The sequence below is a fragment of the Zootoca vivipara genome, chromosome 1 (assembly GCF_965207765.1).
Source record: "Zootoca vivipara chromosome 1, rZooViv2.hap1.1, whole genome shotgun sequence".
NCBI classification, from domain to species: Eukaryota; Metazoa; Chordata; class Lepidosauria; order Squamata; family Lacertidae; genus Zootoca; species Zootoca vivipara.
In genome coordinates, this window is record NC_142582.1 from 69788445 (window position 1) to 69807705 (window position 19261).

The 19261-nt window shown below is 42.1% G+C and overlaps 1 protein-coding gene across 1 annotated transcript in view; it reads right to left on the reverse strand.

The window, feature by feature from the left end:
- The window catches only part of SPON1 (spondin 1), a 274024-nt gene that overhangs the window by 12969 nt on the left and 241794 nt on the right, over positions 1–19261 (reverse strand). Inside the window, exons 8-10 of the mRNA XM_035118396.3 lie at positions 9377–9578; positions 2909–3049; positions 1395–1473 (exon numbers count right to left, since the gene is read on the reverse strand). Of these exons, the coding sequence (XP_034974287.1) occupies positions 1395–1473; positions 2909–3049; positions 9377–9578 (422 nt within the window). The remainder of the gene's footprint in view (positions 1–1394; positions 1474–2908; positions 3050–9376; positions 9579–19261) is intronic.

Genomic DNA, 19261 nt, shown 5'->3' on the forward strand with positions numbered 1-19261 from the left:
ATGACTAAACCGCTTCTGGTGCAACGGAACACCTTGATGGAAGTCAGAGTGCATGGAAACGCTGTTCACCTTCCCGCCGCAGTGGTACCTATTTATCTACTTGCACTCGCATGCTTTCGAACTGCTAGGTTGGCAGGAGCTGGGACAGAGCAACAGGAGCTCACCCCACCATGGGGATTCAAAATGCCGACCTTCTAATCAGCAAGCCCAAGAGGCTGGGTGGTTTAGAGCAGGGATGGCAAACTCCCAAGAGACTGTGATCTACTCATAGAGTTAAAAACTGGCAATGATCAACCCCCTTTTTGGGGTAGTTCAAGTTCAAATTGTTGAACTTTTTTAGGAAGGAGGAACGCCCATTTTTGAGGGGTGCAGGGCAAAAGTGTTGAGCTTCTTTTAGGGGAGTCAGACTTGTTGAGCTTCTTTGGGGGGAGCCAGTGATCTACCACAGGTGTCCAGTGATCTACCGGTAGATCATGATCTACCTGTTGGACGTGCCTGGTTTAGAGCACAGCGCCACCCGCATCCTACCTGGCCTAGTATCAAATTGGCAACGAGTGCAATTCTCTCAGCACTGGAGTAACAGGTTGCCAGCAACCTGCTCCTCTAAGCAGTCTGGTCAGTGCAGTTTGCACTAGTTGAAGCTTCTGGACCAGATAAAAAGGGCAGTACTGAGAAGTCACACAGCCAGACGATGGCCAAAGTCCTTCAGATATTTATCTATTTATTTTTATAAAAGAGGCAACCTGCTCTACAAGCAATTCTGAAATATAGGCTTGTAAATGTGCAATTCTAATGAGTTTTCAAAGGACAAGAACCCGCAGAAATTGCCTGCATGCTAGACAAAAGTAGAAAAAAGGCACAAATGACAATGAGGCAATTAACTTTTGAATTTAAGAGATAACACCCTTTTTTTTTACTTTTGAAAACAAACTCCATAATCTCTACGATACTCGATTTAAGATACTAGTGCATATGGCTGAATCATTCCTGCTCTCATTTGAATTCTACACATATTATAGGCTTACAAGGGCAGCCTGTCCTCATAGACAAACACAATCATTAATAAAGAAGAGCAGTTAGATGAGGAAAATAGTAGAGCCTGACAAAGACCAACCCAGCGCAGGATAATAAAGTCAGTGGGATTAGGCTTCTTCTAAATTAGTATAGTGCTGCTTTCAATTCCAAAAAATTCTGCCTGCTGACACCATCACTGTGGGTGTTTATTAAGTAATGATGCTGGCTCCAACCACAAATGGGTAAGCAAATTGTTTTTCCCCCTTCCTGTTTTTAATACTGTCCTAATAATAATGCAGTAGGCGTGAAATATAGAGTAGCAGCACTGGAGGATGAAGCAAAACACAAACTTGTGCAAGTAGAACGTAATTAAAAAGTACCTTCATCTTCCGGAGCTTCTGCGGCAAGATCTGCAACAATGTCATCAACGTTATCGGGGACAATATTGCACTGCTCTCCCTGCAAAGAAACATTTTCAAGTGTTTAAATTGGCAGAGGAAACCATGCAGTTGCAGGCGCTGGAATGGAAAACCAGCTGCCTGAATATGCACAAACAAGATCTGTTTTCCTGGAGTAACCTAGTGAAGGCCTAGTGAAGTCATGAGGTCCTTTTTAAAATTTAAGTCTTGTGAAATAGCCCAGGAAGCTAAAGCCTCTAGGGTACCTAGGCCTCTCTTCTGAAGAATGAGAGCTGCTGAAACTTCTCTCTGGAGAAGTTTTCAAATAGGAGTCAGAAATGGCAAGCTAAGATGCAAACGAGAATTTTGTAAAAAGCAAGTGTGGTTTAAAATGCTGGCAAGGTGGGAAAATGTCCAACGTGATGATCTCATTAGTCATAATGGTAGATGTTCTTGGGAGTGCATGTGGGGAATTATGGGATTGTACTTGCCTTTCTGTTTGCCTGATGGAATGATCTCCCCTCTCCTCTCCCTATGCTGTTATGAGGGTTCTCCAAACGCTCTGGGGCAGATTTGGAGAGGGTGCAGGGGGTGTCATTTTGTGTTTGCAGGAATCCCTGTGCTGGCTTCTGCTAGCTCAATGAGTTAGTTGACTACAGATCACAGTCGTAAGCAGTTATGCGCACCCTGAAATCATCTGCATAGATAATAAAGAGTAATCCAATTCTCTGGTTTTCTTATACCCAGTGCTGCTAACCTTTGGTGGGTCCTTGAAAAACGAGCCTCTAGGAGGGCTTCCATTAGTACTCTTATGTATTGGCAAGAAGTGGTCATCCTCTCAAGCAAACTGATTGGGGCCAATGCATCCCTTAACTGTGATTAAAGTGAAAGGTAGTGAATTTGCTCAGCTGGGCACTCTGGAGAGGCACTGGATGAACTCGTGGCTCCCTCTCAGTCACTTGACCATGATTTAGAGATTGGGACCCTCATGTCTCCACTGACCCAACATAGACAGAAAGATCAATTAATAGCTTCTCTTTGATGCATCTTATGCGTCAGCTGAAAAATCTAGTAATGAACAAATTACAGCCATACCTCGGGTTAAGTGTGCTTCAGGTTGAGTACTTTCAAGTTAAGTACTCCGCGGACCGTGTGGAACGGATTAATCCACTTTCCATTACTTTCAATGGGAAAGTTCGCTTCAGGTTAAGTATGGACTTCCAGAACCAATTAAGTACTTAACCTGAGGTACCACTGTACATTGATTATTGCCTTCATTTTATGGATCAATGGTCTCATTAGACAGTAAAATTCGTGTTAAATTGCTGTTTTAGGGAGTGTTTTTCATCGTCTGGAATGGATTAATCTTCCGGCACCAATTAAGTACTTAACCTGAGGTACCACTGTAGTTCTATGTTCCAGCTTTATTATTAGATTTACCCCCCACCCACCCACCCATTCAATTTGTATTGCTGTTAGGAATGCCATTCTGGTACCTTCCGTGCAATCCTCTCAATAACAACTCTGGCTACTGACTTAATGGATCCTCCTTCTGGGTCATAAAAGGGACTCTGGGGGTGGTCGAGGCTGGTGAGAGGCCTTATCTTCTCTTGAGGTACTGTTGGTTTGTTGGGTGACTGCAGCAGAAAGATATAGATATAGAAGAAACTCGTCATAAAAATGTCACAGTGAATAGTGGACACTCAGCACAAAATATCATAGCACTAGAATCAAGAAGTACTCTGAAAAGTTTTCAGTTCTACACTACTTCCATTACAACTGACCTCAGATTCTGAACTCTTTATCATGAGTATATATTTGCCAGGGCTGTCTATTTTTTATGGTTTTAGGTTTCTTTTTTTAAAAAATGCACCTGCTGTTTCTTAAAAACCTGGGTTTCCTGGCAGATTTTCTTGTACATTGTCTCTTGAAGACTGTAAAAAAGACAATTAGTAAATTAAAAACAACAGCCTAAAGCTAAAATGAAGACAAACTGGGAGCACATTTATTTATATATTTTGTGTTTTCAGCCCTAAAGTAAGAGTAACTCACAGCAAATACTCTCTAAAAATATGGAATCAAATCAAATTACAATATGAACTAATTTGACAGCAGCAATACAAGAACAAAAAAATTAAAACAGGAAAAACCACCAGAATTGTAATAAGAATTGTCTTATAGAACCTACAAATTCAATTAGAAAACATGGTTGACTTCTACAAACCCACCCCATCTTCCTTTTCCACATTTCTGTAAAAATCAAAACACACTTCAAAATTTGAGCATAAATACATATTAGATGTCCGTATTCCCTAACAAATATTGCTGCACTCAACTATTTCAAGACATCAACTGCATGAAAGGTTGTGCGACCCTAGCACCTTACTAAAAATAAAAATCAATATAGCCAGAAAATAAACAGGGCAGTCTATTCAAACCCTAACTTTGTCTACACTTGCACATTTCTCATTAACTGCTCTCATACATATTCAGGAAGGTAAATATTTAATATAAAAATTGAATATCGCATAAAACGTTGTGTTGACTCCTAGCGAGTGTCCATGAACTCTGTCTGCCAGTACTCATAAATCATTTCCAATTTACACAATGACTTCAGGTTGACTGATCTGCAGACTAAAGCAAGTTCTTGCACTGTACTTAAAAAATAAAAATAAAATCTTGCTTGCTTGTTCTACCTTCCAGTTTGACATAAAAGGCAAAGTTCAAACAGAATGGCAAGAGCTTTCATTTGCCATCCCAATTTCAGTTCTCCCACCTATCCCTCTTGAGACTTTTGCCCTTCCTTTGTGGCTCCTGGAAAAGTCAGCAATGAAAACTTCGTATGGATGTGCTAAAAGTTTTAAATACACCATCCTAAATTAACACAACTCCAACTGTTGTGGAGTATGTATGTTAATGGCTGTATGTGTGTGCCTCATAAGGCCTGTGGGCCATAATTTCCCACCCCTGCTTTAAAACCATAGCCATTAAAAAAACAAAACAACAACCACAACTTTGAAGCACAATGGGGGGGGGGAAGACCCACCTGAATATATACTATAAATTGGCTTTCATCAGTTAGCTTCTGCTCATTTTATAACACCAGACGTTTGGCATTGCAAGCTTACTTAAAAGCCTCTTTTGCAGCATGACCGTAGCATACAGGCAGGTGGCAGGAGAAGCACATTAAGAAAAAGGACCCTTTGCTTTGTCTAGGAAACTATGAGAAATATCTGGCTAAAGGCTTTGCTGCCACGATCAGCTCAGACTCATCCACTAGGAACCTGCACCGGGCTTTTTATTTCTATGACAGATAATTTTTACTGTTTTTATTAGTTCAGCAGTCAGTTGTTGTTGTTGTTGTTTTTAAAAAACCACCCCATTGCACAGAATTGTTGGAAGACAAGCAATATGCAGCTGGATTTTATTTTAAGAAACTGGAACGATAAGCAAGTGGACTGATTTACATGGTGGAATCAAAAAGAACAACGGAAGAGTATCAGTACTGTATTTTAGCACTATATAGGCAATAACCAGCTCTAGACTAAAACTGTGCTGAACTGCACAATTATTCTCATGAAACCCTTTGCTCCTTACAGAAGAGGTATCCTAACCCTGGCCTCTTTCATGGAGAATGGGATAATTTTTGTGAAATTTTGTGGGGCAGGGTGATTGCTCTTAACTTATTAGTTAATACCTCAAAGACCATTGCTTATACTTGGTGCAGAACTCTTTTTGCAAAGGCTTCCATCCTGATAGCACTTCCTAGAATGCCCATTGTGTCATGTGGCCACATACATGGGCATTCCGGAAAGTGATGCCAGACTTGAAGTCTGCATTTGAAGTAGGGAAGGGGAAGAAATTTGATTCAGTTCCCATTTAATTCCCACTTTCCATATTAGGGTTGTGGGATGGGGTTGGGTGGGGCAGAGCACCCTGAATTTCCATAACAATATGAGAATGGAAACACAGCCCTCCTTCAAAATCCACCCTTTTCTGAATTTTGTGGTGCCGTTCTTCTACCAAACAATGTCACAGGAATGCATATATTAGGGGCAAAAGTGCATAAAAATGAATAGTGAAAGTAACACACACAAATGCACTATATTGGGAGAAATCACTTGCAAAAATGTGCTCATTAGTGAAAACTGCATAGAAAAATGTGTTAAATAGGGGAAAATCACACAAAAATGTTGAAGAATTTTCATAGGTTTCTTCTTAGGAAATTGTTGCACAAATTTAAGATCGGAAAAATTAAAAACAGATAGAAATGGTCAGATTATTCGATTCCTAATAAGGAGAGTCTCACACGATTGCAAGTGAATGTGGGGTGTTTAAAAGTCTGAAGCAGAAAAACAGCCTTCAGCCACCATGGTCTGTTAAAAATAGAATGGGTTCTGTATCAACTTCTTATTTCTTAAATTTATATCCTATATGAAGCCCAAATTGATTACTGGAAGCATTCTACTTTATTAAAAATAAAACAAAATAGGGTTGCTTCCCCCCTTCCCCCGACACACATACCTCTTTAAGGCAAATTCAATCTGATTGACACTTCTGCCACCCCACCCTGGCAAATGCTCATCAATCAGAACTAACAGAGATTGGTTAAGTAGAATTATAACAAATACAGATGTATCTCTCTGGATGCGGTCCCCTGCTGCAAGCACAACCAATCCATAGGACTCAGCCAGCAAACCCAACTCAAGGATTTGTGTAATGATAACTTTGTTTCAGTGTCAAAAGTCAATACAAACAAGTCAATTATAGTTAGAGAGCAATAGGCTTTCAGCATCAATGTAATTGTTTAGTATATGATACAGTAGGATATGTTAAGATAGGGAAATGCATCTACAGTCGTACCTTGGTTCTCTAACGCCTTGTGACTCGAATGTTTTGGCTCCCAAATGCCGCGACCCGGAAGTGAGTGTTCCAGTTTGCAAACGCTTTTGGGAAGCTGAACGTCCGACGCTGCTTCCACGGCTTCCGATTGACTGCAGGAAGCTCCTGCAGCCAATCGGAAGCCACACCTTGGTTTTTGAATGTTTTCGGAAGTCGAACAGACTTCTGGAACGGATTCCGTTCGAGAACCAAGGTACGACTGTATTTCTTTGTTTTTTGAAGAATTTCCAGATTGGTTCGTTCTCATTATTTTCGACCCAAGAGCTTGTTTTAAAGGGTAAGGACAAACTGTTAATCTAGTTCACACGTGTGCTGGTTCTGTTTTCTGCTGACATCTTCATTAATGACCATGAAAGAAAGTAAACAATGCCTATTGTAATTCAGGGGGTAGTAAACTGGGAGTTGTTGACCTGTGGTAGGAAATGGACTCGGAAAGGAGGCAGGACAGTAAACCATAAAATGAGAAAAACATGCAGGGAAGGGGGGGGGGAGGGAATCTTGAACAACAACATTCAGTGGGAAGGCAATACCATGCTTGAAAAACAATAATTCCACTAAACAGCACAAAATGATAGTAGGCAGGAAGTTTGATAAGACCACACAGAGCAATACAATGACAGAACAGTAAGATAGCAGAGTTCCTGTGGTGAGTCATGGAAATAAAGTCTACACCGTTCTGGAGATGCCTTGGGTAGAAAACAGCACATGGCACTAGTTATCTCACCAAGGATGTATATAAATTGGAACAAATTATTCTCAGTGCATACTCAACAGACTGCATTCAAAATCGCTTGCTTCCATCAATGGAATATTAGAATCCCTTACTGCTCTTTGAACATATTCTTTGTGTTAAAATTATAAAAAGACCATTGGTTTCTAATTTTTATAGCTGTAAAAGTTATAGGAAACAGAATATTTTTTTGAGGATTAATATATATGTACGACATTTTTTGTTACAGGTAGGTAGCCGTGTTGGTCCGATGCAGTCAAAACAGAATAAAAAAATCCTTCCAGTAGCACCTTAGAGACCAACTAAGTTTGTCATAGGTATGAGCTTTCGTGTGCATGCACACTGAAGAAGTGTGCATGCACACGAAAGCTCATGCCTATGACAAACTTAGTTGGTCTCTAAGGTGCTACTGGAAGGATTTTTTTTATTTTGTTTTGACAATTTTTGTGGCATTTTTATACATGGAAGATTCCCCCTACATTGTAAAGAATGAGATGCCCTGCTTCCACTCTTCTGTATGCACAGCAGAGAGTCAGCATGTACCCATTTTGGATAAGAAAAATGATATTTAATAAACATGCCAGGAAGCATCCAAGCATCCAATGGACCAAGCATATTGTCCATTTCCCCCCTAAAGAAGCAGATTAAGGAGGACTCTTTTCCTCTAGCGATAAGGACATAGAGTGTTTATTCTCTCAAGGCTGATCAAATGAATAAGAAACTCTTCACATAAAATTACATAAAGGGGTTTTGATTTGAGATCCAACTTTCTCCCACTCTCCACAAGAGCTTGCCCAATGTTTAATTACAATGTATTGATTCTTTACTTACACAGAAGCTATTATACCTGCACTACTCAGGGGATACTCTTTGCCTTATGTTATGCTAAAGTCCTGCATTTAAATTTTCCCACACTCAAATACTCTGGCACATTCACAGCCAGCACTGGAGGGGATGCAACCAGCAGCTGTGTACTATCATTACTGTTTCCTAGCGGCAGTGTACAAGTGGTGGTTAGGTCAATCCGGAAAAAGCCTGGTGTGTGAGGACACAAAGTGCCTTCGGGTTCCTGATAGGCCCTTGAGAGATGGAGAACCCATGGAAGCTGATGCAAGCAATCACTGGGAAAGGGGATTCTGTGGGGAAACCATGACTGCCAAAATTAATGCATAGGAACAAAACAGCCTTGGATTGATCTATCTGAGCTGGACTGACCCTACTTCTCAGGGCTGCTATGATGTTAACAGGAAGACCACAGAGGTCACCCTGAGCTGCGTGGAGGAAGGACAGACTAAAGTGTAATAAACAAACATTTCAGAAATGGCAGAACTTCACAGGAACAATACCATGAGTTATACAACTATTTGAATTTCTGGTCTAGGAATCCATATTAGAAACAATTAATTTCCATGCAAAACTTATTTCTGCATGTGGAAAACAGAAATAGTAAGAGTAGATGTTATTAATCAGCAGCCAAGTGGTGTGGATGTTCAAACCACAGTGGGCAAGGCCTTCAGTAGGATATGCAAAACAAACAGAAGGGAGCCCTCCAGAAATTACACAAGTGATAATAAATAATTTTTCCTTCCCTTGCTATTTCTTGGATGCTACTCCTGAACAGAAACCACAGTATCAGACCCTCCAGGTGTTCCTACTTTCTAGGGTTAACCCTGATTTAGAGAAGCCATCCCAGTTTCCAATTTGATCCCGGAATGTCCCACTTTTCCTTAGGATGTCCCTATTTTCATTGGAGAAATGTTGGAGGATATGGAGTTATTCGACCCCCGAGCCATCTGAAGGCAATGCTGTATAGGGAAGCTTTTAAATGTTTAATTACATTTTTATATATGTTGGAAGCTGCCCAAAGTGGCACGGGCAACCCAGTAAGATGTGTGGGGTATAAATTGTAAATTTTTTATTATGGAATGGGACTCCCTATTTTCATCTGAGAAATGTTGGAGGTGAAATTCTAGTATCAAGGCTCATCGGTGTTGCCCACAGCAAGATACTTTCTTGATTAGACTCCCACAAGGATATCCAGCACTTTTGACAGGTGGTTGACAAGGCAACACATATTGACTAACAACGTGCCTTAATCTTTTCTAGAGGCCCCCTTTCTTTAGAAAAAAGAAGAAGCTGCCACTCCACCTTTCCATGTTTCTAACTGGTGCTGCAACACTTGACCAGAAACAGCAAATGTGCACATTACATTTATTTATCTTAGATATTTGTACCATGTCCTTTAGAGCAGACATCTCTCACAAGCCCCTGCATGTTTATATTCTATTAAACAGTGCATGTTCTAAGTGAGTAACATCAATATTTATGATACCTCATAGGTAACACCACTGTCAGTGCCAGCATCCCATGGTATCAGATCTTGAATGACTCTCTGGACCCATCCACAGTCTTTGGTGCAGAGATCTTCAGCCGAAAGCCCTACATTCCAGTCAGGACTGGGGCCTAGCATGGTAAGGAAAGACATCAGATGACGTGTTCTGTCCACAGAAAATTCAGCAGAGGGAGCAGCTCTTCTGCAAATGAAAAAGAGGGAAATGGCTCAACTAAATAATTGCTGCTTGAGACGACATCTGCTTGCATGCCAAATGGAGTGAGAGTATAGTGTGAGAGAGTTGCGCTGTAAGCCATACAACATTTCCAGGAGAAGAGTCAAACCAAAGTTGACACAGCACTTCCCACAAAGTGCTTTTAGGATCAGTGACAGGTAGCAGAATCCCTTACTGTACCTGAAACCTAGCAATAAAAGATTGATAAGGCAAACTGCTTGATAATGCTGTTGTTTTGTATACGATATCCTTTTCAACAGCAAAACAACCACATGCATTTAATGAAGTGGCTTTTATTTCATTCCAGGAATTCTTTTATGGGTGCTTTAAGTCACTTGCAATGGAGACAAAGGGATGGCTTATTTTAATTGCGGCAAAATGTTGGTTTAAACTGCAGGTGATTTCTAAAGACATATATTCCCACCACAATTTTAGCTGGGATTTAACAAAAGCATTCAGACTGGCAACATTTTCAAAAGTAACATAAGTTAGATTTTAATGCTCAAGCCTGTATGATATTTATAGCATTAGCTTGTAAATGTTGTAGCCAAGTATTGTGCAAGTTTCTGCCAAAGTACATTCACAGTGATAAGCAGCACACCCAAATTCTTGAGGTCTTGCCAAGGATTCCCTTAAGTAGAGGATATGTTGCATATGGAATCAATAAGGTTGTTTCAGTAACAACATCCAAAGGTCTTCCATGATTGACAGTCCAACCATCCAGTAGATGAACTATCCTCGCTAGGCACAAAACTATTGCAACTATTTCTCCATATTATTAACATGTGCATAAGCAGTGCCTGATCCCACGGGGTTTGTGCTGCTGTAGAATCCTGTTCTTGCCAAACATAACAGTGACAACTGGCATCTGCCTTATCTGTCAGGCAAAATGTGCTGTTATCTGAAGCCAACGCAGGATTGTGCCAGCCTCACAAGAACCACCAAGCCCAAAAGGGTTCAAGGAAGGAGTATAGCCATGCCATCAGATGTCTTCCTACCCCTTTGCAGCCATCTCTCGACATGTGGCAAGTGTTCTGCCATATGGTGTTGGAGACAGGTAGGGCAGACATCAAGAGCTGGCATGGTAGGGCATCCACTGAGGCCTAGAGCCTTGCAGAGGGCCCATCATTGACCTAAGATGCTGGGCCAATTTCCCATTTCTTGGTAGAAATTATTGGCAGCAGTGAACTAAAAGAGAGCACAGCGGAGTGGAGCTCTGTCGCCTCCTCAGCACCTCTCCTATTGAAGTTGGAGTCACAGGAACTGCCATATGTTTCCAGGTTTGAAAGACACCTGGAACAAAGCAGCAACGCTGTTGCTCTCCACAAAGCCTGAGAAGAGTCCCCACAGATCACACCAAAGGCTTTTCTAATCCAGCATCCTTTATTCCTAGAAAAACACGAGAAAATAAAAAGAAATCTCGTAGCTAAATCTCTACTTTATTACAAAATCTCCCATGAATACAATACATATTATAAGATCTGAACCAGTGCTGGGCTGACAATTTCTCAAAAGTTATTAAAGGGGAGAGTGAAATTTCAGTGATATGCTCATATGTGGCGTGCAGCTTTTTATTGCACCTACCTTAGGGCCATATTCAACTAAATTACTGCATCTGTGAAAGCTGGCAAAGTGATTCCTTCCCCCATCCTGTGCCCTGCTGCACCCTGCCCAAATCTGATCTGGAGGGTCAGGGAAACACCCAGAGCAGCACAAGACGGGAGGGGAGGGGAGACGAGACTGGTTCATTGGGCAAGCAGAAATACTTCTACTAATAGAGTGTTCTCCATAGTCCTATGTTCAATGCCACCTTGCTGAGGGATGTTTGCGAGTGTCCATTCTTTCATTCTATCAAACATTTCACTAATGGTCTGCACTCTGCATGGAATTGGGGCAGATCTACAATGGAACTAATGAAGTTTAAGCTTCAGGGCCCCTAATCCTGGAAGGGCCCTAGAAGTGACTTTAGTTCAGATTGCTTCAAAATCTTGGGTATATGAGAGCCAACTTGAGTGGCATGACACAGACTGATTATTTTTGTTGTTGTATATATTTCAACAATCCTGAAGTTTGAGAGTCAGTGTGTGTGTGTGTGTTTATATATATATGTAAAGGGACCCCTGACCATTAGGTCCAGTCGTGACTGACTTGGGGGTTGCGGCGCTCATCTCGCCTTATTGGCCAAGGGAGCCGGCGTACAGCTTCCAGGTCATGTGGCCAGCATGACAAAGCTGCTTCTGGCGAACCAGAGCAGCACATGGAAACGCCGTTTAGCTTCCCGCCGGAGCGGTACCTATTTATCTAATTGCACTTTGACGTGCTTTCAAACTGCTAGGTTGGGCAGGAGCTGGGACTGAGCAACGGGAGCTCACCCCGTCATGGGGATTCGATCCACCGACTTTCTGATCGACAAGCCCTAGGCTCTGTGGTTTAACCCATATATATATAGATGACTTAAAATATTTATTGAGTATATTATTCAACTAACTGCTGCACTAAAGAAACTTACAATAAGCCATTCACATTTAGATGATGATTCAGTCCATGGAATAACAAAACATTCAGCATTCATGCAACATTTTTCAGTAGGCCAGCTTGAGATTCATAGTAGAATTTGAGGCCATCGTTAATAAAGTTCACCATCACTGAAAAAGAGACATTTAGTCCTAAAATATAGTAGAAGTGATTTTGGCATATAAGTGGTGTATCATCATCATCATCATCATTGAAATATTTAAAAAATATTTAAAAATCAGTTTTAAGAAAAGAAGAATTTATGATAATGTTAGCAGTCTAATGTATGGACAAACCCTACACTAGACATACTTCTGTTCTGCAGTCTCACTGGGCAGTTAAGAGTTTTCAAAGTTCTTCTAGCTTTAGTTAATAATTAAACTCTTTGTGTCCATTTTTAACATTGTATTGGGAATTGAACAGATAAATCTTACTATACGTTTACATTCTCTCTCTCATAGATCCACTGGCTGATCAATCAATACATCCATTGACTTGCCTTTTCATTGTGTTTGGGGCAGTAGATGGGAGTGGCCTTTTCTTCTTCCATCCCAAATAAACGTTGCCAGCCTCAGGGATGGCACAGGGTCACACCATTTTGGTGGGCAAGTTGAGAAAAGAAAGAGGCTTTCACTATGGTATATCCAGTATTGACACCTGCCCTCGCCACACACTGCCCCTGCTACACCAACAGAATCTCACAGCAAAATAAAAAAAATTCCTTCAGTAGCACCTTAAAGACCAACTAAGTTTATATTTTGGTATGAGCTTTCGTGTGCATGCACACTTCTTCAGATACACTAGAAACAGAAGTGTCAGACCCTATATATATACAGAGGGTGGTGGGGGTGGGTGGGAATGGGAGATGGGCTGATGGGAGTGGTAAACCTGTAGATGGGTGTTAATGGCTGCTGATGGCTGCAATTAGTCCTGGGCTGAGGTGCTAAAGAAAGTTTTTTGCTTCGACTCAGACCAACACGGCTACCTACCTGTAACTAGAATCTCACAGGTTTGACATCTACTACTATGATGGAGCTTTCTGTCAACTTGTGACAAGTGTCATCTTGTCAACATGCCTCCATTTCCATCATTTGGAGTGATACTTATATTATTTCTTATGGTTCTTCAGCTTGGATTACACCCTTATTTTTATTTTTATTTAATGGTAAAAAGAACAAGGAAGGTACTGTAATCAAATTCTGACCACGTGCTTCTCTGTAACAAACAAGTATCTTTTCTCTTTTTGAGAAATACATACTTTAAGGTTTTTGAAGAAAACTTCACAGAACTTGGATTTTGTCCCTGTCAAGAATGCTAGTATAGCCTTAGTTCAAATTCTGTTTGTGTCTTCATTAGAGGCCTCCAAGGAGAAAATGTGACCAGTACTGGGCAGCAAGACTCGCAAGATGGATAGGTCACCATACTTGCTACAGATGAAGAGACTTCTGATGTCATCTCATCCATCACCTGGCAGCTATGATAAGATTGCTCTTTTCTTTGAAGTGTTTCGGCCACTTTAATTCTAATGTCTCAAGCCATTAGCGTTCAGTTGTTGCTTCCCGTGAACAAACATGTCTCTTCACTTTGATGGATGGAAGAGTACCAATTGAACTAAATACAGAGGTTTTCGAATGATGTAGCAGGTTCGGGATTTTCAGCTGCACAGATTGGTTTTTAGAATTGTTGTGATGGAGCAAACTCTGCTGAAATCAATAGTGTTTGCACTAGGATCTTCACAGCACTGCAGTTTGCACATTGTTTTTTTCTGGAATAGTCTTCTGAAATAAATAGGGAATGGCTGGGCCCAGTATTGGGGGGGGGGGGATACAATGCTAGGAATATCAACTGGATGAATATTGGGCAGGGATTTCCTTCTTAGCTACTCCCCCATAACCTTTATCAAGGCTTTTAAAACATCTCCCTCTAAATCATCATCATAATCACCATACATGCTTCTTCCTATTAAAGAAAAATCACTAATAGAGACTAGTTTTTAGCAGTAGTATTATTATTTACTTTTTCTGATTTTGGACATGCATACATCTCAAGAATTTCTCCCAGCACCAGCTTTGCCAAGAAGCAACATTAAGCAGCCATTTCTGTCTGCAGTTTCTGGAGATGTGGCAGTTCCCTACCCTGATCCTTCGTTTTTATTTAAAGCATTTATTTTATTTTTATTTTAGCATTTATTTAGGACAGGGGTGGCCAACTTCCAAGAGACTCACAGAGTTAAAAACTGGCAGTGATCTACCCCTTTTGGGGGGTTCAGGTTGAGGTTGTTGAGCTGTTGAGCTTTTTTTAGGAAGGAAAGCCATCCATGTTTTGGAGGGTTCGGGTTAAAGTTGAGCGTTTTTAGGAAGGAAAGTCCTGTTTGGGGGGCTTCAGGGCAAAGATGTAGAGCTTTTTTAGGGGAGCCAAAGTTGCTGAGCTGCTTTGGGGAGAGCCAGTGATCTACCAGTAGATCACGATCTACCTGTTGGACATGCCTGATTTAGGACATCCAACAACAGTGTTATCCTGGCAGCTCACAAACAAAAAATAATAAAATACAATATTAAAATTCAATAATATAAAAGAATAGCAGCGTAACTTTTTTTTGGACACACTTGCAAGCGTCAAAATCAGTTTCATGGTATAGTCAATATACATGACATGCAAACACTGGTTCTTTATGTCACATTAATACATTAATGGGGAGAGGGGTCTCATTTGCACCTGAAGCAAAAAGACAAAATGGCACCACCTCCTCATGAAGGCATGGGGGCATTGCTCTCCACTCTCCCATGGTTTTTTAATGGATCGCAATCCCATAAAATCTGGGCCACATTAAAAAGCGTATCTGGCTGTATACAGATTCAGGGCTGGCATCTGTCAGGAGTATGGGCAGGAGTCAGGCTCTGGGGCCTGTAGTGCTTTGCAGGACTGGGGCCTGCCTCAGCTTGTGCTGGAGAAGCAAGGCGTGGCCACACAGGTGAAGACCTCAGCTTGTGCTGGAGAGGCAAGGAGTGGTCACTCAGGTGAGGCCACTTGATACCTCACTGCACCTGGTGGCAGGAGCTGGGAGGGATAAAAGCCCAGCATTTCCCTCCAGCTCTTGGCCACAGCAACGCTATCCCTGCCTGGTTGCATCTGGCCTCCTGCTCCTTGGACCCTTGCCTTGCTGCCGCCTTGCTTCTTGTTCCTGGATCGTCCGCCTTGCTCCTAGCTCCTTGGACCCTTGCTTCGCCTTCGCCTTGCTCTTGCCCCGTGGACCTGCGCCTTGCTTCTTGTTCCTGGATCCTCCGCCTTGCTCCTAGCTCCTCGGACCCTTGCTTCGCCTTCGCCTTGCTCTTGCCCCGTGGACCTTCGCCTTGCTTCTTGTTCCTGGATCCCTTGCCTTGCTCCTTGGACCCTTGCTTCGCCTTCGCCTTGCTTCGTGCCCTGTGGACCTTTGCCTCTGCCTTGCTCCTCGACCCTGCTTCTTCACCACCATCTTGCCTCTGGTCCTGATGCCCGCCGACCGGACCGTGACAGCATCCCGAAACAGCAAAGGGCATTTGCCACAGGGAGCCCAGAAACATAGTAATGGACTTCATACCAACTAATCATAGTCAATTTATTCTACAAGGCTGGCCTCATCACTTCTCTGCATTATGCTGGTGCCAGTAATAAAACCATAACAATGTGAGAAAATATACTCCGTCTCAGTTTCAATGATAAAAATTATTCAATTTATTAATACAACCGGATGTGCATTTCTCTCCAGAAATATAAAGGACCAGGCAATAACTCACTTCACATCAGCTAACTCCATGTCATTGCGTTTCACAAGTATGGCACTGTTATTTTTAGATGGAAGATAAAATCATCAAGACAAGGTCTTATCACATCCTGTAATATAATTTAAATCTACTGTTTCACAGTAAGAATAATCAAGCTGCCACGGTTTTAACACTAAAAAACCCTTCCATTAATTATGTATTCTGAAAGTGGCAGATGGAAGGAAAACGGGGACAGAATTACACATTTCAGGCTGATGTGTGTCTTGTTGAATAAAAAGAAGAAGAGAAACCAACCACTTTAAGTTGTTTCAAGGAAAGGAAGTTGCACGTCATAAAATGTGGCTCCCTCAGGGAGTTTTAACTATGTAGCAGTATGCCGCTAACATTAATTATATTTATTTTGCTCATCATCTATACAGCAGATTGGTTGCCTGATCTTATGCTCATGCCATATCTGTTGTACAAGAAGAGACTTGCACATCACAGTTTAAAATTTCATCTTACAATATTTTGGGACTGAAGAAGACACCCTGGGCCAGATGGCCAACCTCTGTGGTGTCATCGGTTAGATATATAGCTGAATGAACATACGGCTGCTGCTAATGTCGATTAAATATTCTGGCTCTTTAGCACAACAGAGAGTACACTGAACTACCTCAGGGAAGCCAAGCCTAGGGCATCTTAGGCTAAACAAGTAAAGTTGAGTCACAGAACTCTACCTCACTTGCCATTAAAAAATAAACAGAAGCTCAGGCTCTGAGCATTCTTACTGAACATTTTTACTTGGCCAATGGGATTATGTGCCTGTTTTGACAGACTTCCTACAGACTCCACTTCTTTCTCTTACACAAGCATTTCCCTTAATGCTGGAGCAGTGGTGCTGCAAGGAGGATGGGATATATCAGGCATCCCCAAACTGTGGCCCTCCAGATGTTTTGGCCTACAACTCCCATGATCCCTAGCTAAGAGGACCAGTGGTCAGGGATGATGGGAATTGTAGTCCAAAACATCTGGAAGGCTGAAGTTTGGGGATGCCTGGGATACATCTTTGACCACCCTGCCAAAGCAAGCCAGCATCTATTTCATTCCTTGTCTTATGGTCACACAAAAAAGCTGTGAGATTATTATGCCTATTTTAGAGGTGGGGAACAGGCTGATACCAAGCATGAGCTATTATCTTTCAACAAAGGGGCTCCCAAGTATTCATCAGTGTACTGAATTTGTATACACAGTATTAACAGAACAATATAAAACAACAGTGGTCCCCAAATGCCTCAGGCTCAGAAGACTTGAAAAAAAGCTAAGTGTCTTAGTGGACTACTAAATGGTTGTTTTCTGCCTGTTGTAGCAACTGTGATGAGCTGACCTATATGCTGTATGTTTTATTATTTATTTTTTTGTACTATGAGTTGTATTTTATTGTTCTCCAAATGGAGCAAGCACTCCAGTTGGAGAACAGCCTTTACCAAAGGTGTCATGGGCTTTGAAGACACTTGAACTCAAGATGCAAAGGGGAAACATGCTAGGAGGAAGGCACGCTTGGCAAATCCACACCGTGATCAACTCCCGCCCAGAAACCTGTGGAAGGATGTGTGGATCCAGAATTGGCCTCCACAGTCACTTACGGACTCACTGGTAAAACCGTGTTTATGGAAGAAGAAGAGGAGGAGGAGGAGGGGGAGAAGGAATTTGGATTTGATATCCCGCTTTATCACTACCCGAAGGAGTCTCAAAGTGGCTAACATTCTCCTTTCCCTTCCTCCCCCACCACAAACACTCTGTTAGGCAGGGGTAGAGACTCTAGGTAGAGTCCCGGCGGCGCGGGGCGCCAGGGCACGGGGCCGGTAGGCAGGGCGCTGCGCGGCGAATCCGCGTGGAAGCCATGCTGCGCCCTGCGAGGGCGGGGGCGCTGGAGCGATCCCCGCCCCTCAGCGCAAGAGCGGCCGACCTGCTCGAGACTGCCCTGCTGTGAGGTGAGTGGGGCTGAGAGACTTCAAAGAAGTGTGACTAGCCCAAGGTCACCCAGCAGCTGCATATGGAGGAGCGGAGACGCGAACCCAATTCCCCAGATTACGAGTCTACTGCTCTTAACCACTACACCACACTGCAAGACAATCTTACTTGCCTACGAGTGATCGCCAAAGAAGACTATGATTTGAATTCCATAGAATTTGAACAATAACATACAATATGAAAGAAGCAATAAAAATTAGAGTCAATACGAATCTTTAATGGGTTCATTCTCCCTGGATGGACCACCTGGACCACCTGTGGACCACCTGGATGAAGCTTGCAGACCACAGTTGGTCAATGGACCACAATTTCTGGACTCTTGATAAAATCCAGTGTTTGTTTATTTATTGCCCTTATATCATGCCTTTTCTACTAGGAGCTCAAGGTGGCATGCATGGTAACAACAACAACAACAACCAACAACAACAACAATTTTATTATTTATACCACACCCATCTGACTGAGTTGGTGTGTGTGTGTGTGTGTGTGTGTGTGTGAGAGAGAGAGAGAGAGAGAGAGAGAGAGAGAGAGAGAGAGAGAGAGCGTCATCTAGAACCACATGTTTATGGGACTTCTCCAGGGTCTTCTATGAGAATGTGTGTGGACATTTCTCCCATGTTTCCATTTCATATTTTTTTTAAAAACCCTGCACATTGATGACTTTGGGTCCTCTCAACCTGGGGGAAGGAAAGTAGAAAAGTCTGTGGTAGTAGAATCAAAGCTTTGTAAGACAGCACCGTGGATACACAGACAGGGAGCAATTGCTCACTTTGCATTTGACAGAGTATGTGAAGGAAAATGGGGAGTTTGGGATGAGGAGTATTGAATGTGATGGCCACAAAATACAAGAAAGGGCTTATATTTTGCACTCAAGGTAATCTTACTGAATGCCAGTATTATATATAGAGGTCTTCCAACCTCACATTCAGTCAACAAAAATATAGTGCCTTTTAGCTAAGGCTCTCTATTTTATGGAGGTACAGACAGGTCAGGCAATTTCCCCTGAGCTAATCCTAGGGATATGTGAAAAGTCTATTAGCATGTGACTCTCTCCTGGCCTCCTGCCCCTCTCCAACAATAGAAATGTAAGGCTTGGGTGCTGCAGCAATAAATAATTTTTCTTCGTCCATCTTCCCTTTCTCGCTGTAAGGCAGAGGTCAAGGAAAGAGTTAAAGTGGTGGAATTCTTCTGACAGCATGAACGGAGCTTCTCATTCCCGCACATAATTTATCATGCACAAAGGAAAACACAGTGCCAGACAACCCGGGATGCCATTTCAGATTTCAATCATGCTGAGTGGGAGGGATTTGCAGACCCACCCTAGGCTGCATTCAAGGCCAACTGGTAAAACAAAAAAATAGT